Source organism: Lissotriton vulgaris, chromosome 1_1, assembly GCF_964263255.1.
Source record: "Lissotriton vulgaris chromosome 1_1, aLisVul1.2, whole genome shotgun sequence".
NCBI classification, from domain to species: domain Eukaryota; kingdom Metazoa; phylum Chordata; class Amphibia; order Caudata; family Salamandridae; genus Lissotriton; species Lissotriton vulgaris.
The window spans coordinates 740,832,422-740,855,660 of record NC_141685.1 but is presented as its reverse complement, the minus strand read 5'-3'; the positions used below and the strand labels follow the sequence as shown (position 1 = coordinate 740,855,660).

The following is a 23,239-nucleotide window of genomic DNA, read 5'->3' as shown; positions in this document are numbered from 1 at the left end:
TCGATTTGCATTCTTTCAGGATGCCCCATATGTATAGAAACCTAAATTCTATCCACTATCTTGTAAGTAACATTGAGTAAGTAAAACTGTGATTAAAGGCTGGTCACAAACATTGAAGAAGAGTTCAGTGAGGCTTACTGGCCAAGCCATTCATTCTAAAGTCTGGATGGCCCTATTTCATCTACTCAGGTGTGTGGTTTGTGAAATCTTTGTGAAAATCATGTACTCATTTAAAATACATTCAGTGATTTGCCAAGTCTTAATTTTCTGGTCCAGTCACCCAACCTAATAGTTTGCTCATTCAGGCTTTGAAAGCAGCTGTGGCACAGTTGTCTTGCAAGGAAGTTTCAACAAGTTCAGAAATGCTGAAGCATGTGCGCTATAATGAATATTTAGTTTGACGCACATTACTGTCCCCTACTTGCACATAGTGATCTTTAATAGTTACCTGTGATCTTCTGTTCCGGGTTATGTGGAGATGAGCTTGGTTCATCGAAGCACTGCAACAATCCCTGTCCTCTGAGTAGTTGGTCTGCACAGCCCAGTGAAACTTTTCGGAGCACTGGTGTTCTTGAAGAAGCTCGGGGGTTTGCAGCACTCACACTCCAAATGTGTGGGCCTTCCTAGTTTCCTTTTTACGTTGTGTACTTCAAGGTGTATTTTCTCTTGTTTATCTTTTGGATTATTTCCTTTTATGTGTGGTTTTACAGTTTTTCTTATACACTACTTGTATTCTAGTCTGTCATGTTTTTTGATGGCCCATTTAAGTGGTGCCTTGCGGTTACCATGCAAATGAAGAAAAGTAATGAAATGTTGCCTCTCTCTATTTCTTATATGCCTGTCAATTTACTTGCACAGACCCTACTGGGAGAGAATTCTGGACAGAGCTGGGCCCCAGGAGCTGATAAATACAAACGCCTGGATCGGGAGTTGCATTCCGCTAACACCCACTTTATTGAAGAGCAGCATGTGCAGCAGCAGGTACAACACAACTTGAGTTGGGGTGTGTGTGGATTGGGGTTGATCTTGTATGAGAAATCGTGCAGTACTGGAAATCTTGGTTTGGGGATTATTAGTAGCCGACATTGAGTCATACTGTTTAGGGCCCAATATTTATCCAGCAGCACTGGAGAGGCTCATGGGCTGATGAGAGTAAGGCTACAGTATGTACAGCAGACTACCAGAGTATTGGGGGTCCAGGAGTACTTCAAGCTGAGGGAGAGAGGATGTACTTGTGATAGTATAGCAGGTCCTCATAGACTGCAGGGTAGTGGGGCCCCTTTAAGTACTGTAGAGCGTATGAATTTAGGTCCCACACAGTGCTTCTGAGCCAGATGGAAAAAAAAAATAACTGGCCAATACAGAACCTAGACTCCAAGCTGGATGAGTGTTTCAAGTTTCTGTAGAGCTGTAAGTTGAAAGGCTGGAAATCTTCGTTAATTGAGAAGGTTTTGATTGGCAGTGTGATATTATATAGATTGTAGATGAGGAATTGAAGCACCATCTACAAAAAAGTTTAGGGACACTTTTGGAAGCAATATTGCAGGGAGAGTATGCACAGAGCTGGCAAAGGAAATTCTGCAGTCCAGCGTTAAATTTGTGCAAAGAGGCTAAAGTTACAAGAAGGAGGCAGAAGCCCTTTAGGAAAGTATATATGACAGTCAAGATATCTAGCACCTTTGCTTTTTTTTACTATCAATTCATTCACACATCGCATCCAGATTTGCAGTTAACCTTTCTCTGTTGTATTTTCAATACATATGAAGTAGCAGCTGAATATCAAACTGCCTGAGTGATCTCCATATTGGCTCTCTTCGTCCAATTTCAATGACTTATCCTCTGACTTCCTTCACCACCATGGAGACAAAACTTAATTCCTCGCCTCTAACTCTTGCAGCAGCCTTTCAATTGTTTTTGTAGCCCTTTCTCGCTGCTTTCCATTACCACCACCCTCTACTTTTATTCCTCGCTCTCATTCTTCTCTTTACCTGTATATCGCCATACATATTTCCTTACCTTTGATTAGATTTCCAGTTTGCTCTCAGCTAAGCCACTGGACATATAAATTGCTCTGTCTGTATTCACCATCTACTTCTTTGTCTCATGTAGCTGATCGCAGAGCAGCAGGACGAGCAGCTGGAGCTGGTCTCTGGGAGTATTGGGGTCCTGAAGAACATGTCTCAACGCATCGGCAATGAATTAGATGAGCAAGCAGTGTGAGTAAGGATGTTAGCATGAAGTAGTTAGCCTATAAGAGAAATCGGCATATGTGGAGAAAAGGGGCCTGTTCGGGATAGAAGGAGCAATTGGAGAACCAGAAGAAAAAGAAAGGAACCAATGAGAGCGCCTTGGGGGGAGGCTGGGTGAAGGATAAACCAATAGAGATCGTTTTTCTGGGCTGAATGAGTAGAATTGGGAGTTGTTGGGAGGCATCAAAAAAATTAACTATTAAGAAACCATGGAGGACTGTCATGGCAATGATGCAAAGCTGGAGCATTCAGATATTTTTGATCAATCGACATGAAATGCCAAAACATGTAATCTTTTTTTTTTTTGTTGATGATAAATTTTTATTGCAGATTCACAGAAAGCTACCAGCAATCAATCTGTATTCCAGTTATTCACCAGTATTAGTGCACCGCACAGTCGGTAGAGCAACACACGGCCATTTAGCCCACAGCCCGGAGGTTGGGCGGCAAATATCGTTAGAGCGCTGAAAATACAAACTCATAAACAAATGTGAGCATCCAATGAGCGTTCCGAGTATCTGGTTTTCTTTTTTAACCCCTCAATAAACCAATAAACGCATTTTGTTATAACTCAAACAATACAGTCACGAAAATAGCAGCAGTTACACTTCCAATTCCCCCCATCCCCCTCGATGCCAGTAGAATCTTTCACAGTTCGGAGCCTCAGATTTCCAGTGCCTCATAACATCCTTTGCGTTCATATTGTCTCATCTTATCCATCTTAGCGGTGTCAAAGTTGTCTCCGTGTGTTGACCTATACCTAACATAAACGCCCCTCGCACCCCCCCATCTAGCCCATGATGGTGGCGCCACTTGGACCAAACTCTCCGGAATTTTTTGGGGCACCCCCTTGCCTTATAAGTAACCCTCTCGGCTGCCAAATAGAGATCCAGCCCCCTCCTCCACTCCTCCAGTCCCGGCGGTTCCGGCGCCCCCCAATATTTTGCGATGTCCGTTTTTGCTACAACCAGTGCAAGGACTAAGAATGTAAGAAGTGGGCGAGTCAGGTCTACCTCATTAGTCATGCCTAGCAGTGCCAGCTTGGGATCCTGTTGGATCGGAACCTCCAAGACCTCCTCTAACTCCTTGAATACCTGTGTCCAGTATGTTCGTATTGTGTCGCACGCCCATATAGTATGATAGAAGTCCCCATCACACCGGTGACATCTAAGACACCGTGAGTCTTCTACTTTTCCCATTTTACTAAGTCGTAGTCTATCATAGTAGGTTCTATGGAGTACATTAAATTGAATGAGTCGCAGTCGTGATTTGATTGCCACCTCTCGGGGATGCATCAGCACTATCTCCCAGTCCAGGTCTTCCATCTCTCCCACCTCTGCCTCCCACGTGCCTCTGAGTTTTGCCAGGTCCCCTAGCATATGATTAGTTAAGGTTTTATAGGTTAGGTAGACCGCCTTCCCCGTTATCTGCTCTTGGAGGAGCCGCCCCTCTAATGGTGCATATTCTGGGACATCAGTGAGTGTGATGTTTTGGGCTCGCCATGCGTGCCTTAGTTGGACTGCTGTGTATTATGTAGGCCGAACTCTGTTTTAAGTACTTGAAAATATTTTAGCTCCCCTTTGGCTATCACATCTCCTATAGTGGAGATACCGATATCATCCCACCTTTGGAAACCTCGCAGCTTGTTAAGTTCTGCCAACCATTGGCAGTGCCACAGCGGTGTCTGCCGTGTGGGCTTCTTATCCCAACCCATGCGTCTTGTGGCCTTAGACCATGCATTAAGTGTTAGAGACGTTGCCGGGAGGAGGTGTGCCCTTCTAGCACCCCCGTAAAGATAACACAATAGGTTTTTGGACGACATTTTAGCTCTCTCCAAGGCATAAGTCGGGTGGTCCGCCGGGGCATGGAATCAATCATTATTTGGTGTCAGATGTTCCGCCCAGTAGTAGGCCTCTAGGTTAGGGAGCGAGATCCCCCCCACTGTACTGTTGTCGCTGAAGCGTGGACAGAGCCACCCTAGCATGTTTGTCTAGCCAAAGAAAGGATCGCAGGTCTGCATGAATCTTAGTGAAGACCACAGTCGGTAGTGGATAATATTCGTTTTGTAGGCATAAAGGAATTTGGGTAGAGTAATCATTTTGTACATGGCTGCTCGGCCTAGGAGCGTGAGTGGAAGCTGTCTCCCACGGTCCATATCTTCTACCGCGTTCAAGATGATCCGTTCCAGGTTTCTTTGGAACGAGAGGGTAGCACTCAGGGTTATATAGACCCGAGGTATTGGAAGCCTTCGGTAGTCGTCAGTAGTCTCTCCGGTAACCTTCCCCACCTGTCTCGTCCCCCCGGGTCATAAAGGATAGACTTGGGCCAATTTATTTTGTGTCCTGCCTGCCCGCCATAATGCTCTAATTCCCGGAATAACTCCGGGATGGTGGTCTCTGGTTTAGTTATATATAGGAAGACATCGTCCGCATATAGCGAGATCTTTTCTTGTCGGGTCCGTGTCGTTGCTTGTAAAGCCAGAGATGTCCTTGTTTTGCCGGATACTGGCAGCGAGTACCTCAATAGTGAGTGTAAAGAGGAGGGTAGACAGGGGACAACCCTGTCGGGTGCCTCTCTGAATCCGGAACTCATGCGACATTTTCCCGTTCACCCTCACCTCGGCACTCGGGGCGGTGTAGAGAAGCTGGACCCATTTTACGAAGTTTGGTCCGAAACCAAACTTGTGAAGCACTGCATAGAGGAATGGCCAGTGTACCACGTCGAATGCTTTCTCGGCGTCTAGGGAAAGGACCAGTGAGGTTCGCTCCGCCTCGCACTTCCTGCAGCCAGTTATGGGTTCTCCTAAGGTTCAATTTAGTCGCCCTATCTGGTAAAAAAAACCTGATTGGTCTAGATGTGTAAGGCCTGGAATAACCGCTCTCAAGCGGACCGCCGAGATGGTTGCTAACAATTTTACTTCCGTATTGAGTAGGGAGATGGGGCGGTAGGAAGCACAATTCTCTTGTGGCTTACCCTCCTTGTAGATCGGGACAATCGTTGCCCTAGCTTGATCTGGAGGGAGCTCCCCCTCCTGGTAGGCACCAGTAAAGAGGCCTTTAAGATGGCGTGTCAAAAGGTCTGCCGAGCGCTTGAAGAACTCGGCCGGGAAACCATTCGGGCCAGGGGTTTTGCCTGGTCTCAGCTTGGCAATGGCGTCCGCGATGTCATCAGTCGTGATGTCCGCCTCTAACACCACCAGGGCCTCAGGAGGCAGCACCGGTAGGACCGTCTGTTCCATGTATTGTAATGCTTCCTCACAAGTTACAAGATCTCGCTTTGCATAGAACTGTTCATAGTGCGTAGCAAATGCTTCAGCTATCTTGGTGTCGGTGTTAACACCAGTCCCGTCGGCGGTACAAATACTATCTACCCACCTAGCCGCTTGCTCCTTTTTACTGAGCCACGCTAAAAGTTTGCCTGACTTGTCACCCACGTCATATAGGCGGTGAAGGGTGGCAAGGGATTGGGTCTTCGCCTCATTAGTTGCCAATTCTCTATATTGTCTCTGGGCATCAAGTAGCTTCCTAAGAGTCTCACTGTTTTTATGGGTCAGATATTCCCTCTCCCATCCCAGGATAGCCTGTTCCAGGGCACCAACCTCGGCCTGAAGTTTACGTCTTTCCTCTCCCAGTCTGCATTGTATCCTATCTCGTAGTACCGGCTTTAGGGCTTCCCAGAAGGTGACACTCGATTCCACCGTACCCTCATTTTCTGCGATATAGTCCTTAATGTCCGCTCGAATGCCTCTCAGTATGGCTGCCTTTTGAAGTTCCAAGGCCGCCAAGCGCCAAGAGCCTGTGTCCCTACCCTGGTTGTGTCCCACCCTTACAAACAGTGGCGAGTGATCCGATATGCCTCTGGCCTTATACTCTGCAATATCGTCCACCCTCAGGTACTGTCGGGACATGAAGACATAGCCCAATCGCGAGAACACCCTGTGGGCCCCAGAATAATATGAGTAGGTTTGCTGTGTCGGGTGTAGCCATCTCCAGATATCAGTGAGTCCTATATTGGACATCTGACTGAACAGTGTGGTCTAGTGCCCTCTCCCTGAGTCCCCAGACCGGTCCAGTCCTATATTCATAACATCATTGAAATCACCTTCCACCACTTGTATAGTGTCCGCTGTGTCCAAAAGGATGTTCGCAAGCGCTGTAAGCGTACGGGTCTGTAGTTTGGGCGGTGCATAAACCGAAATTAGCGTGTACGTGCGTCTATTCCAGGTACCCTGTACTCCAGGGTTTGTCCCCTGTGGGTCTATCCAGGTGCGTGTGGTGCAGAATGGTGAGGACTTGTTAATGATGACCGCTACCCCTCTGGAATACGATGTGTAGCCGGCATGAGCCAGAACTCTGTCGGCCCCTAGCGATGAAGGCACACTGTGCACCCTTGAAGTGTGTTTCCTGTTGTAAGGTGACATCCGGGTCCACCTTTTTGATGTAGGCGTTCACTAGGCCTCTCTTAACTTTAGAGTCTAATCCGTTGACATTCCACGTCAGGATGCTCATTCCCCTATCTCCCCAATGTGGAGTGTCTAAGGTACTTGCCATTCAAAGATGCGATGGCTGAGTGTGGTTAGTCTCTGGCATGTATACGTGGTGTGGAGGTTCAATGTGCGTTGCTGCATTATCCCAACTGTTGTTGTCCCCCCCAACTTTCCCCACCCGTTCCCCCACCTGAATGAACTTGGAATCCCCCTCTCCCACCCCTCTCCCCACCTCCCAGCCTTATCCTAGCACAGGACAGAACTTTCTGTAAGAGTAGGCCTATCGCCCACCCACTGATCCCTCCCTTCAAAAAAAACGTAAAACGTGTAAACCAGAGAGACGTGTCAACTTGCGTGCTTCCCTATGTCGGGCTGCCAGTTCCAGTCTCCAAAAGCACCATCGCTCAAAGGGCTTGTCAACTTGCGTGTTTCCCATTACCGAGCTGCATACTCAGTGGCCCGATCCACCTGTGTTCATGATTTGGATTCTTGAGTCTCTGATTCGGGCGCACTGTGCTGTCCAGACATGTCCTGCTCCAACACTCGGATCTCCTCAACCAGCGAATGAACAGATTGTCCCCCTTCCTCCTCTTCCTCCCCTCCAGAAGTGCGGCTCTCAAGTTCATCCTCGTCGTCGCCCTCTGAGCGAGCAGTGGATAGCAGACCGGCAAATCTCAAGACCGCCTCAGCAGCTCCTTTCGGGGAGGCCGAACGTCCATTCCACGTGTTTCCCATACCACGGCCACGATAAGGTGTCGCCGGGGTTTGTCTCTTAGACCTCTTGGATTTCAACCTCTGTGCCTTCGGTAGTTACCACTGGAGTCCGCTTCGCAATGACCTGTCCAGCAGATCCTGTCCGACGGTCTCTCTGCTGTTGAGGATCGGACGTTCCTCCAGCCACTGCCAGGCGTCCTCCGGATGGGTGAAGAAGAGTGACTGTTCCTTATAGAGCACCTTGAGTTTCGCCGGAAAGAGGAGCATGTACGAGATCTTTAAGTCTCTAAGTTTCGCCTTCACGGCATCAAAAGAGCGGCGTTGTTTTTGCACCTCCTGACTGCAGTCTGGAAAGACCATGATTTGTGCGTTTTCTAGACGGATTTCACCCAGTTTCCTCGCCTCTCGCAGGATCAGGTCCCTGTCGGCGAAGTTAAGAAAGCACGCAAAGACCGGTCGCGGTCTTGCCCCCTCCGGCGGTTTTGCCAGGAGGGCCCTGTGCGCCCTCTCAATAATGAAGCAAGGTGAAAATTTTACCGCTGGGAAGGTTTCCATCAGCCAAGAGTGGAGGAAGTGCACCATATCCGCCTTCTCAATCCCTTCCCTAAATCCAACAAAGCGCAGATTGTTGCGTCGCGCTCTGTTTTCGGCGTCATCTACCTTCCACAGCAGTTGGCGATGAGATGCCTTGAGCTCCGCCATGTCTTTTCTCAGGGCAGTGATTGAATCCTCGGCCTCGCCCATCCGCGTCTCGGCAGAAGCCACCCTGTCGGATAAGTTTCGGAAGTCCTGCCTCTGGAGTGTCACTTCAGAGCACACCTCTCCTATCTTGACCTCCAGGGCCGCTCGGGACTCCTGGATATCTGCTTGTGAGGCCTGGATGGCCCCCATCAGCAGTTCGGTGTCCGAGCGCACGCCTGACGCGGCCGGTAGGCTCTCCTCCATCTGTCTCGGCGTGTCAAAATTGTCCATGGGCCCTTGTTTAGGCGCTTTAGGTGGTAGGTCCTTCTTCCCCATGGTTTACAAGGGTGATGCGTCAAGCACGCAAGGCAAGCAATGAATCACCCTACCCCCCGGGCACCAGTCGCGGCCTGATGGATGGTCCGCCGTATTCGTGTCTCCTGGTGTGCTGGGGTCCAGGACCCTCACACCGCAGGTCCCGTGGGTCACTGTTGTCTCCTTCCCGCCCTTCGCAGGTAGGTCCTCCAGGCCACCCTCCTCCGATGGTCACTTCCCAAGGTTGCTCACCCAGCCCCGGGCCCCTTTCACCGCCCGGGACTGACCCTCTTTCGTAGGACGCCAGGGGGGGGGGGGAGGGCGGGTGGGGGGGGGGCGCAGGAATACAAATCTTCTACCATCCGGGCTATCTGCAGTGATCGGTGTCTCTTGAAGCTGGGCCGGTGATTAGCAGTATGTGGCAGGTGTGCGAAGCAGTCTCCGAGGCGACTCCCAGCGCTGCTGCGGTCGTAGGGAGATAACGTCGTCTGGGTGCCCCACCAGGTGGCTGGCTATGTGTGGTGATCAGGCCACAGAGCGGCTCCGGCCGCCATCTTGGTGTAACCCCAGGTACAGCGCAGTCCCACGATGGTTCCTCGGGGGCTCCCTCATAGACCCCACCTTTGATACGGCCAACGCCTCCCGTTTCACCGCCTCTCACCTCGCGGGCCCCCCTGGTGAGGTTTCGAGGATCACTCGGCACCCCTCTTCACACCGCTGGCGCTCCCGCCGCCATCTTGGTGAAGGGGTGATCGTCTCCGGAGCTCCTAGCTCCTGAACCGGAGGTGTCCAGGCCTGGCAATCGTCGCACTGAGAGTGCCGCCCTCCTACCCCACTGCGGGGACCGGTCGCCGGAATCGGAGGCAGAGTTTCAGCCCCATCGCCGATGCCCCAGCGCCACGGCCGCCATCTTGCCTCTGGCCGGGCACGCAAAGCAGTACCAAAAAGTCAGCGTATGAGGCATTGCGGGAAGGTACACCTCTCGTTGCTCGCCTCCGCTGGGTCACGCTGTGTCCCTGTTGATTTTGTGACATTTTGGGTAGTTAAAATGACGGATTTCGAGGCAAAGCTCCGGAGCCACACGTCCTAGCACGCCATGGTGTTGGCCACGTCCCCCAAAACATGTAATAATCTTAAGTCCACTTTGGAAAGTTGAATTCAGATTAGTCATGGAAGAGTGATTTTGAGGAGCAAATGGCAGATATGTATGTGCCTATTCCAAATCCCACAGGGGAGTGTTGATCGCTAGCTTTGTAAAAACTATTGGACAGGTAAAACAACAAATTTCATTTGAAGATAGCAACCACTCCATATTTAAAACACTTTTTCCATCCTTCATTCATAAGTAAATCCACTGGTTTTTGAAGATCTCAAAAATAAAAAATAGTTGGCCTCCTGTCCCAAAATTTTAACTTGATCTTGGAATCTGAATCGTGCCATGAGCTGAACGTCTGTACGCACAGTCATTACGAGGTCTGTGGAGCCTTCGTTAAAAGAGAGAGGAACTAGAACAAACCTTAGAGTTGCAAATGAACCATTTCACCACATACGCTGCATTTTAACTATGGAGTTTTTAGCTTCAGCCCTCAGAACTGTCAACAAAAGTTAGGAAATGTAGACCGTCCATTTTACACACTGAGCTGTCTAAAATTATTCTGTATTGGGCTTGACTAGCCAGGGAATGGAGTGCATGTGATAATGATGGCTCCGCTCCTTCCCAAAATATCAGCTTGCATCCAGACCCCCTTTTACCACTTTGATGTGAGCAAACCCCTGACAGCCAGGGGCTCTGAAGATGCTTGACTTTCCGGTAGCGGCAGAGATTTGAGCAGGCACTAATCCGAATAATCTGGCCATAGGCCTCTCAGCCGAAGTCTGTCAGCCAACATCTTGGTGACATTATTAGTGGAGCAGAGGTAGTGCTGCAGCACAGCTATTGTATTTCTTGGGTCGGTGTTTCGTCAACTTAAATTGCTGCTTCCTCTACAAGTGAGCCCACTGCCCCAGAAATCTGGGTACTCAGGGTGACACAAATGAGAACTGTCAGGTAGTTTCCATGTTCCTGGGAGTTTGTAGAGGATGCAAGTATACAGCTTTTTAGTGTACCTAATTGTCTGGTGAGACAAAAGTGATCCCTGCTGAAGAGATCGCATTGGTGGTGAGTACCCTCCACATGTCAGACAAAGTTGTGCAAATCCCAGGTCTCCAGGAGGACCTCAGCCGCTGTAGGGTCTGCGGATTTCCCCCAACCACCATCACTCCTGCCAGACCCAGCGAACTGCCTAATTGAGGGTGAGACACTACTGAGGCAGAAAGTGGTACTTGGATCCTGGGAGGAGGTCTTGACATCCCAGGCATAAACCTATTCCGGTGGGATTAAGGAGAGGGTCCAAGCCTTTGTTTTCTTTATGTGGCTGAAAGCTATAGAGAATAGAATCTCTTTCACGGTGGAAAGAGGAAAATCTCCACTGCGTCACCGACGTGTCATCAAAGTGTCTGTTGGTGCTGGCATTTGGACAGTATGGCTTCCAGCAGAGGTCACCAAGATCACTCTGTTGAAGAGATGCTATCAGCTAAAGTCAGCAAACTGGACAAGATTAATAGGTCTTATGAATCTACGAGGTTCTCTTCTGAAATGCACTCAGAGAATTCAAGGATGAGATTGGCACTGTTCTGGGGACCTATGTGACATCTAACACGATTTTGCCTACTGGGAACAAGAGTCAGTGGAATGGAGAACACTTTTGAAGAAAGGTTGGAAGAAATCTGCCTGCTCTGCTGTAAAGTGATGGTCCTGGATAACAATAAAACAACATGCTCTTCAAAAAAGAAGACCTCGAGATTAGGTCCAGACAGAACAACATTTGTATGAGAGCCCCCCTTGGGGGTGGCAGAATAGCTGGGCATTCAGAACCAAATACTGCAGCTGCTCTAGCACATCAGAAACAGATAGGGAAGCACACCCATAGAGTGGCGGCATTCATTCCTTTCCAGAAAGCTCCGCCAGACATACTGACTCCGGTACATTTCTTTGAAGAAAAGGAGGAAAATGTCACTCCCAAGATGTCTAGACTTTGTAGCATATAGTGGCCACAAACGTAGGCTTTTTCTATGGTTTAGGTTGTACAGCATTCAAGAGAAGGAGAGAATTTGGGCAAATCCCTGACATTCTGGGTAAGCGTGATGTACAAGATCATGGGGGCTCGCTTTCCACCTCATTTTTTGTCATTGGACAACATGAAACACTATGTTAAATATCTTGAAGAGGCTAAACAAATCCTGGCAATCACAGAAGACACAAGTGCAGAAGGCTTCCAGCCTGCCTAACCTGCTGGCGGTTTTCACAGGGGTCCAGTGGGAGATTGTGTAACGCTCCAAACCATAGTCACCAACCGCTAAGAAAAAATAAATTGAAAAGGCTGATGCTGTTAGAGTAGTGGTGGGATTTTGGGGACCAGCCTCCACTCCGAATTAAGAAGGATTAGGATCGGGCCACTCCCGAAGTGATAAAATAATCCCCCATAGTAGGTGCAGCTTCTAGTCTGGACAAGGGGCACACACGCATGTTGGTGAAAAGGGGAGGCGGGGGGGGGGGGTCCATATCATCCCTATGTTTCAAGATGACCACAACTGAGACCAAGAGGAATAACATGCAAGAATCTTAGTTTAGACACTTCAAAGTAAGATGTCTTTGGGAATAGATTTAAGGCATACTGTTGCTGGAGTAAGTTTAAGTGAAGCCAATAACGACTTTAGTGTCCTCAAGAGGGATGGGAATACATATGAAATGTGGTGCGGATCCCCTGGTCTCAAGCTTTACAGATATATACATGCCAAGTGATGTACAAGGGAGGTGGCCTACTATAGACCAGCGGTCCAAGGCATACACAAGTCAAAGGGTCTTAGTTGCAAAGACCATTAATACAAGCTGCAATTTTACCATGAGTATGGTGTGTGAAAGAAGTTCGCTTTAATGTAAAGGGGCTTAATGTCCCAGTAAAAAAAAGCGCCACCATCCCTATTGAAAGAGAACACTCTATCTATGTAACGCCCTCACTCTAGCTATTTATGTAACGCTCTCACTCTATCTATCGATGTAACGCCCTCACTCTATCTATCTATGTATCGCCCTCTATCTATCTATCTATGTAACGCCCTCTATCTATCTCTATCTATCTATCTATCTATGTAACGCCCTCACTCTATCTAAGTTACACTCTCACTCTGTCTATGTATCACCCTCACTCTATCTATGTATCGCCCTCACTCTATTTATCAATGTAACGCCCTCACTCTATTTATCAATGTAACGCCCTCACTCTATCTATCTATGTAACGCCCTCACTCTATCCATGTATCACCCTCCCTCTATCTATCTATCACCCTCCCTCTATCTATCACCCTCCCTCTATCGATCTATCACCCTCCCTCTATCTATCGCCCTCCCTCTATCTATCGCCCTCCCTCTATCTATCTATCTAGCGCCCTCCCTCTATCTATCTAGTGCCCTCCCTCTATCTATCGCCCTCCCTCTATCTGTCTATTGCCCTCCCTCTATCTGTCTATCGCCCTCCCTCTATCTGTCTATCGCCCTCCCTCTATCTGTCTATCGCCCTCCCTATATCTATCTATCGCCCTCCCTATATCTATCTATCGCCCTCCCTATATCTATCTATCGCACTCACTCGATCTATATCGCACTCACTCGATCTATCGCATCACCACAGCATCACTCAGCACCACCACAGCATGACTCCGCACCACCACAGCATCACTCATGGGCACCACAACATCACTATGCGCTACCACAGCATCACTCGTCGCCACCACAGCATCACTCGTCGCCACAACAGCATCACTCGTCGCCACCACAGCATCACTCGTCGCCACCACAGCATCACTCGTCGCCACCACAGCATCACTCGTCGCCACCACAGCATCACTCGTCGCCACCACAGCATCACTCGTCGCCACCACAGCATCACTCGTCGCCACCACAGCATCACTCGTCGCCACCACAGCATCACTCGTCGCCACCACAGCATCACTCGTCGCCACCACAACATCACTCGTCGCCACCACAACATCACTCGTCGCCACCACAACATCACTCGTCGCCACCACAACATCACTCGTCGCCACCACAACATCACTCGTCGCCACCACAACATCACTCGTCGCCACCACAACATCACTCGTCGCCACCACAACATCAATCGTCGCCACCACAACATCACTCGTCGCCACCACAACATCACTCGTCGCCACCACTGCATCAATCTGTGCAATGATTCAGCAACAACTGGTTAAAATATGTTCGCTCAATGTTTCAAGCTTTATTACAAATGTCACAAAAAGATGTTATTTCACTTCTGTTCTTGGATTTTCTTCATAATAAAATACAATGAACATAATCTTCACAAAAGTTATTTACAAAAGTTTAAGCTATTGCCTTTATAAATTACAATAACTTTTTTAAAGTATTAATTATTACAAAAATTACAAGCCATTATTATTTGTAATATCAATACATTTAAGTCATGTAAATACAACACATATTGCGTTACAAATGCTATAGGTGTCGCATTAGCGAAAGTTAAAATCATTGGCATTGTAAATGACAAAGCTATTAATTTCGCTATTTTCAAAACCAACACATAAATAAAAAATGTAATTTACAATACCAATAGCTCAAACTTTCCTAATGCGAGACCTATTGCATTGCAAAGGCTTGTTTTTCTATTTGTTTATCCATCTGAGTTGAATCAGTAAACAAAAAAAAGTAGCCTGGTCAGATGGGGGTAGGCAGCAGAGAGAGGAAGCTGATATCATAGCGGTGGTGGGAAAGCAATAAGAGAGAACCAGGAATGTGGAGCAAATTTTGAGAGGAATGTGGAGCAGGAAGTAAACGGAGAGCACAAGGTGGAGTTGAGGAGCCCACAGGCGAGCAGGCAACATCGGGAAGAAGCTCACGAGGGCATGTACGTCACGGAGGGGGTGGAGAAAGCACACAGGCAGAAAAGGTGCAACATCTCGGCAGTGGGGAAGGAAGAAGAAAAAGGTAGCATGTAAAACGTGAGCAGTGGAAGTTTATAACTGTGTCCATGCTCCAGGTGAAGGCCAATCACTGAAAAAGGAAGTAAAGCCCACATAAGCTAATGAAGAATAAGCAAACAAATGGGAGTGACAATGAATCCAACCAATGGTAAACAATGGACAAACTCTAAGCCCACTGTAAGCTGGCAATACACCTCTTAAGCGAGCACATGCACAATCTAGTAGGTGAGATCTAAAATGACTATCATTCCCAAGATTCTCTATCCACATCAGAATATGCCCCTGGCACTACCAGGTGAGGTGCTGAAACTGTGACAAGTCACAATCGGTAATTTGATGTGGCAAGCAAGGACCAAGAGGATAGCTATCAAATTTTCTATCAGACGATTGCTCAAGAGGGTCCCACCATATTTGAACATATCAAGCCCCTTAACTCCTTTATCCAGTGAAATGTTAACAGAACCAAACCCCAAAGCAGTGATGCTTAGTTGATTACTTGATAGCCGTCCCCATATGGCAGGTGTCTTAATTGTCTCAATCTCCGAGAAGTTGAGGGCTGTACTTGTCTCCTGTAAACAGGGCTACATTACCTATGTAGGCCTAATGTAAAGATTTGTTTAGATCTTACCACCTTCCAATTGTCCTTCTCCTCATGTGCTTTAACTCCAATTTCATTCCAACGATGGTGAAACAGACCTTCCATGAGGTCCCTATTTAACAATGGCTAAAGCTTTTCACAATCTTAAAAAGTATTACAACCTACCTGAAACTGTGAGATGTGCATGTTTATAAGTTCGGCAGTGGGACCGTCGTCCGTCGGTCACACCAGAGGCAGTGAGGGATCTCGCACCCTTTTAGAAATGGTTGAAAAGATGGGTCACACGATCTGCAACTCAGTTCAACTCTCTGCATAGTTTTCAGGGTTCAGCTTTTACTGGGAAGGTTTCCAGACAGAAAAGGTGTGATAAGGAACTAGAAGGAAATATCTCTTTAGTAAGAACTGGGAACGTCTCCATGACAAAACCAGTGTGTCGTTCCAAAATGGTAAGTTGAGGGAAAGAGAATATAAGAATACTCCAGTATTGGAACTTTTATAGATTCACATGCTTGAATCGTTTCCCGTCGTCAGGATGGGAGTCCCCGGTACTTAAAATGGTAGTAGGCTTAATATTAGTCGCAGTACACTGATATAGACTAGAAAGGCCTAGGCCTCCACCTATAATTGTCATTATTAAAGAAGGGACCAAAGTTATTCCCCATCCAATAAGCATCAGTCTCCCTCTAGAACACTCCTGAGGGAAGCTAAGAACCTCGGATTTTCTACCGCACGTTGTGCTAAGGGAGTCTCATCTGAGGTCTGCTCAGCAAAGTACATTTATATAATCTTATATGTTAGACAGAGAGTTAATCTTCCGGTTTCTATTTTGATGGTTCTTCAAACTAACTGGGCCATGTCTGAAAAAGGCTAAGAAGGCTCTTTTCAGAAAAGTGCCACTTACTTGAAAAAGATGCTTTACGTTGATGATCCTCACAAAAACTGCCTTTACCCATCTCATAAGTTGTCAGACTGCAAGATTTGCTGCACTTTTTCAAACAAAACCCTCAGAGACAGGGAAGGACATCTTCTCATCTGGCTCCAGAAATTGAAAACCACATCTGACTGGTGCCGGACTCCGAGAGTGACCAGTCTACCTCTTCAAAAATCTCTTTAAAGAAGGTAAGGGATTTGTCACGGTCTAAATAAGAGCCTGCCAGAAAATGCGCCAAGAAGTCATCACACGAATCTTCCTCTGAGCGCAAAGGTTCTCAAAAAAAAGAACAGCCACCAAAGACTGTTTCTGAACCAAAAGGTATTCCAGCTCTGTCGACGACTAGAGGCTACACTTCAGGCACGCCGACATTGACAACTTGCTCTTTGGCTCTCTCATCGTCGACGGTGTCCTTGACATTGTCGACACAAGGTCTGATTTCGTCAACCATTTCTTGTATACCATCTAAGGAGGTGGACACATCGACGAAGCACTCATCGTTGAAATTGAAGTTGTCAATGACGCGGTCCTTGAGGAAAATACCGCTGACTAGTTCATCTTTGACGGAGAAATCGGCGAGGCTGCATCGGTCGGCAAAGTCATTGCCATCGTCGAGCATGCCACAGTCGACTGATACATTGCAGTCGATGAAAATACAGTCATCAGGGCCACAAAATCTTTACTGTCGACGACATCACCTACGGCAAGTAAATTGAAAGTAGTGGAAGGGAAGACACAGTCGTCAACGCAACCATCGACACAGTCATCAACGAAGATTGTGTCTGCAAAGCTGATTACGCCAAAAAAGACACTGGGAATGGAAATTACACCAGAACACTCCTTACCCCGTAAAATTACACGTCTATTACCCACTCATCTTTCAGAGGAGGGAGATTCTGAGGAAGGAGGACGCACATAGTCCATGAGAGTTGCCTGTCAAATGCCAACAATATGATGACCAGCAATACTATGGTCAAGCCTATTTTACCCAAAGTGAACAACATCAGCAGTATCATGAAGAAATGGTCACAATGCCATCTGCATTACTATCTGGTCTGCAATTTATACTGCAGGACTATCGGCAATGCTTCCCACCTTCAGCATTGTTATAGATTATAACTCCACCTCCTCAAGTGACATCGCCAGCACGAATATATGTTCCGACTGTACTTTCGGTACCGAATACTCCACAACCTGTTCCTCTCCAGGAACCGGCCTCTTCGGGATGAAGAAGGAGAACTTCATGATACAGCCTCAGAATGGGATGACTGCAGGATGTCTTCACCTGCCTCACCAACACCTCCTCCGGTAGATTCTCCACCAGAGGATATTGAGGGTTTCACAATTTGTTGGAGCATGCAGCGAAAAAGTTTGCTATGCTAATGCCCTCCAAGCAAGCAGACTTTTTCTTATATGATTTCAAAGAGCCATTTCCTAAGTCTGTCAGAGCTATTCCCATAATTGATTATATCTGGGAGGAAGGTATTAGAATAATGAAAAACCCAGCCTCTGTGCCAGTGGTGCCAGTGGCGCTCCCACGTCTGGATACAAAAATATAAGGCCACTGACGCCCCAGCGTGCCTCACAGGACACCTAAAACCGGACTTAGTAGTGATGCACACCGCTCAGAGCTGCTTACAAAATCCCGTAGCACCTCTTTCTGCACCTCCGAACAAAGAGGGCAGACGTCTAGATTCTGTTGGAAAAAGATTCTCGGCAATGTCAGCTCTAACAGTAAAGGCAGCAAACTCCTTGGCGATCTTAGGGCGCTATGATCGCCAGATATGGTCAGACATCGTTTCTTATATTGACCAACTGCTGTAAGATGTTCAAGATAAGGCAAAAAAGATATTGCATGGAGGAGAGAGAACATCCAATGAAATAATAGATTCAGCCATGGATGTTGCTGTAACAGGTTTTAGAGAACTGGCTGGAGCAGCAGTCCTGCGAAGACCGGGATGGCTTAAAGCCACCTCATTTCGTCCTGAGGTTCAAAACAAAATCTTGGACCTTCCACATAATGGAGAAGCTCTTTTTGGCAGCCATTTATAGGAAGCCCTTAAACCCATCCAGGCGGACAAAGAAACTGCCAAGTCTTTGGGAATGGTGCAGTTTAGGAAAGCTCCTTTTCGAGGGTCAAAGGGTAGAGGTCAACCATCCTATAGAGGAGGGTATCTACAATTCCGCTATCTGGCATATTCTTCAACATCCCAGTCATATCAACCTCAATTTCAGCAAAGACAGCCACCTCAGACATCCTGTGTCAGAGTGAATAGAAGAAAGACCTCGCAGGCCGGCAAGGATACTAGCCGCCGACAACTCGATAGTCGATGCAAGCTCTCAATCTTCCATCTTTCTTAGGAATAAAAAAAGCAGAGAGGAGACTGGTGACTGTGAAGGGCAGATAAAACCATTTGCCAGGTACTGATCTATGTACTCCTTTAAATGCTGATTTTCTTTTTCAGAAAGCGCATAAATTCTACTGCACGGCAAAGAAGCGCAAGCCTCCAATTCGATCTTGCAGTCATACTCTTGATGCGGAGGTAACTTGTTAGTCTCCTGTTCGTCAAAAACTGATGCCACTTCTTGATATTCCATTGGAATATCTTGAGTTTCCAAGAAACAGATTGATTTAGACTGTCTGGCCAACAACAGAGGTGGAGAAGCTGGAGGAAAATTGACACTCCAATAATCGAAATGCCCTTTGCAATAGTCTGAGTTCATATCGATGGATCTCTTTGCCTAGTCAATCCAACTCTCATTTCCCCAAGCTCAACTTAGTTGTTTCAGTCTCATCCTGCCTGCCAAAGTCGTAGCTTTGTTTCTTGCTTCAACACCATCTACATTTTCCAGATCGATCCAATGACTGAAAGTCAGTCATGTTCCCAGAGATCTCTCCAGAGGTTCAAAATGTTCTCGAATTTTCATGGCAACCATCACGGCTAGTATGATGCTTTACTGCCTGCATACGGTTCGCCGTTACTACAGACCACTAGGTTCTGTGCCTAGTACAATTTGGACACACTCTAGAATGTATCCAAAAACCGCCTTCAACTCCTCCGCATGCCTCCCACCACAAGCATCTCCGGGCTCTTCAGCAAGAGGTAAAGAACATGCTCTACAAAGGGGTGATAGAGAAGGTCCCATTTTCAAGCAAGGGCACAGGTTTCTACTCCAGTTTCTACTTCATCAGAAAGAAGTTACAGCAGTGGCAACGAATTTTGGACCTTCGAAACTTCAATCTGTATTTGAAAAAAACTATCTTTCAGAATGATAACATTACAAGAGGTACTGAAGCTCCTGAACCAGCACGATTTCATGACCGCATTAGACCTCCAAGATGCCTACTTCCATATACCTATTTACAAAAAATACCGGAGATTAGTGGTAGCCGGATGCCACTACCAGTTCAGAGTGCTCCTATTTGGTCTCAAGTCTGCGCCCAGGATTTTTACAAAGTGTCTTGCTCCGGTTGCAGCATTTCTCGGACAACAGCAACATCCATTCCTCCCGTATCTGGACGACTGATTCATCAAGGCTCCGTCCGAGTGCCACAAAGGCCTGTACAACTCTCTTCAAACGTTTGGGTCTGACTATGGATCAACAGAAATCCAATTGGAATCCATCACAAAAGATTGTCTTCCTAGGAGCCCAGCTGGATGCGGTCTGCTTAAAAGCATATCCTGCGGAGGAACGTCAGCAGCGTTTTCTCGTTCTGGCAAATTCCATCAAAAGAAGGTCTCTTTCGGTCTGATGTTTCAAATCCATTTTAGGGATGATGTCATCATGCATAACACTGATCCCGTTTTGTCGTCTCGGGATGCGCCCATTTCAGGAGGAGCTGGACAAACCGTGGGTACAGTCAGTAGGCTCCTTCGACTACGTATGGTGAAATTCCCAAGAGAGGTGGATAGACAAAAAACATCAATAGGTAGGGATGTCCTTGCAACAGGAGGCAGCTCCATTAGTGATCACAACAGACGCATCCTTGGAAGAATGGGGAGCTTCCCTCCAAGAGCTCCAAGTAAACGTCAAGTGGCATCTGGCTCCAACTCAATCCCACATAAATTTGCTAGAGCTGAAAGCGGTGCTTCTAGCCCTCCAGGCGTTTGTTCTCAGGATACGGAATTCATCAGTGCTAGTCCGGACGGACACTACCTCAACGATGTACTATATAAACAAGCAAGGCGGCACGAAATCTCGCCATCTCTCCAAGGAAGCTCAGAAGTTGTGGGAATGAGCCATAGATCACAGAATCCGCCTCAGAGTAGAACATGTTCCAGGACAACAGAACACAATTGCTGACACACTAAGCAGGCTTACAACTTCGTGTCATGAATGGGAGCTGCACCACCAAACCCTCAGGAACATATTCCTGCGCTGGGGCACACCGGACGTGGACCTGTTCGCAACTCCCCTGCACCGTAAATGCTGGTACTATGCAAGTCTGTATCCCCATCATGGGTAATGGGCCAATGCCTTTTCAATTGCATGGTCCCGCATCTTTGCTTATGCTTTTCTTCCCATTCCTCTACTTCCAAGAGTCCTGAGGAAGATGGAACGTGGAAGAATAGACGCGTATTCACCCAACACTACTGCCTGGATTCAGCAGTTCTCAATAACACAGTGGTGGGTCAAGCAGTACTTCGGCATCTGTTCCATTAAGGTGAGCCACCACAGTCTACCCTCCTACCTCTTTCAACTGTATCACATTTCCATACGTTAAACTTGTCACTATCCTTAAGGCTTAAGGAAGTTACTTTTACTGTTACTGTTATGGTTGTGACTTGTATACTCTTTGGTGACTGCTTGCAGGTTACACAATTTCAGATTCCTGTTAAGCTTTCAAGATTATGGTAAATGTGCTACCAATTGCTTGTTAATCCGATTCAAACATGTGAATCTATGAAAGTTCCAATACCGGAGTCAAAAATAAGTTACTACCTGTAACTGTAGTTCTCCAGTTTTGGAAGCTTTCATAGATTCACATGCGACCCACCCTCCTGCCTGGGGGAAGCTCACCATATATGTTTCAGCATATTGAATGTAGCACTTGTGCTCAAATCTGAGGTTCTATGACTATAATAGGTTATTAAACTTAAGAGGCCTAGGCCTTTCTAGTCTATACCCATCAGTGTATTATGACTGATTTTAAGTCTACTACTACTAATTTAAGTACCGGGATTCCCATCATGACGACGGGGAATGATACAAGCATGTGAATCTATGAAAGCTTCCAATACTGGAGAACTACAGTTACAGGTAAGTAACTTATTTCTTCTCACAAATTGGTACTACACTCTGGATAAAATATCTTTTTGGGACGGAGTGAAGTCCAACTTATATTGGAGAGAGTACAGGGCCCAAGACAGTTTAACATGTTTGTTATGGGCATGCCCAAAACTACACAGATATTGAGAGGAAATCCTGAGTAAATTAGATATGTTTTTCAAAGTCTGTATACCGAGGGTTACACAGATGCTCCTCATGGGCCTCCATATCAAGAGGGGGAAATCCCACAAGTCCTTGACTTGACTACAGTGATACAATCTGTAATCAAGGGGGAAGGGAACGATTCCAACATTTATAGACTGGTTGCTCATACTCTTGGAGACCCTCGCCCAGGAAAAGATTACACTTTCCTTCGAACACAGACCTAGAGCACACAACATTGATTGGGCACCCTTAGTGGGAATTCTATCCTGGGAAAACTGAGAGCTAACTTCCCCTAACTTCTTAAAAGTACTACTCCTTCTACAGACTCAGTCTGCCTCGTAAACACACAATACTCTTTTTAAAGCAAGTTATTATTTCTATTTTGTCCTATATTCATGCAAGGCTCGCAGTTGCTAAGAGGATAGAGGGAACCGGTGAGGGTCAAAGGGGGAATTTACAGTCTGTTGTTATCTTGTTGAATGGTAAATTAACGAACAAATTCATGTTGCCCTTTGCTCGCCTGAGGTTTGTAGAGGACGGTTGTGTACTTTCCTAAGATGAAAAAATAAAGAGTTCAACCATTAAATAACTTCATAGATCTTTCGACCACACACGATGAAATCGCAGGAGCCAGTGGTTCTGGGCACAGGACAGTGATGCCTGTGTTCGAGGCATGTGGGCTGCTGAATTCATATCTGTGCATAGTCCGCCACCTAGTGTTGGGTCCGGATGATTGCACATTGTTGTCCTGGAAGAGTTTTCGAAGTATCACGAGATAGGTGGCTCCTCCCCTGGACTACAGTGCGCATGGGCATCGCCTCCATCCCCAGATTGTTTTTTTCCGCCATAGGGTTCGGATGTGTTTTCGGTTCCCTCCTTCGGAACCGATAGTTGTTCGATTATACTTGAGACCAAAAGGTCTTTAGGCTGGGCGTCGGTATAGTTGCGTTCGGGTTCTCTTACTGACTCTCAGCTCCAATCTCCTACTGCCCTTCCACGTGCTTCGACGCGGACGGGCCTACACTACCGCATTTGCTATGGAGCGGACTCCATTCAAGAAGTGTCCGCTATGTCACTCGAAATATTCGCACCTCGACGTGCACCCCGTGTGCAACACATGCTTGTCACCGGATCACCGTGAAGACACCTGCATGGCGTGTTCAAAGTTTAGGAGTAAGAAAACTTTGAAGATTCGCCGTGCTAATCGACTCCAGGCACAGTTGTCGGCTTCGGCACCCCCACCTGATGACATCTTTCAGGAATCGATCGAGGAGGAGGACGACGTGCAAGAGTCGGACTCTGGCCCCGCGTCCGAGGAAGAGACCTACGACGCGGACGAGGAGGCCTGCGACGAAGTCTCCGGTGAGGTAGGGGACGACGACCTGATTTGTGCCACGATGGGAGATAGCTCAGAGGAAGAGCATCCCCAACCGGACTCCGGGGTTTCCCCCCGTCATACGGCCCAGGTCGAGGGATCGCCTTCGGGCCTTACCCGAGATCTTACTTTAAGTCCTACGTCCCCGCCTCCGGGCCCGGTCACGGACATTTCTAGCAACAAAACGAAAGTGAAGCCAACCGGTCCCGCACCCTCGGATGCGAAACCGAAACCGAAACTGGCGTTGGTAAAGAAGGTTCTGGAGGCGTCAACTTCCACGAAACCCAAAATGGCCGACTCGAAGAGCCACGCCAAGATGGCCGACCACAAGAGCCGCGCCAAAATGGCCGACCCGAAGTCCTCTGGGTCGGCACCGAAGGTGAAGACTTCCGACGCG

General features: G+C 47.4%; 1 protein-coding gene across 1 annotated transcript in view; it reads left to right on the top strand.

Annotated features, from left to right (window-relative positions):
• The window catches only part of STX6 (syntaxin 6), a 99,116-nt gene that overhangs the window by 50,098 nt on the left and 25,779 nt on the right, over positions 1–23,239 (top strand). Inside the window, exons 5-6 of the mRNA XM_086955470.1 lie at positions 859–981; positions 2,110–2,216. Of these exons, the coding sequence (XP_086811596.1) occupies positions 859–981; positions 2,110–2,216 (230 nt within the window). The remainder of the gene's footprint in view (positions 1–858; positions 982–2,109; positions 2,217–23,239) is intronic.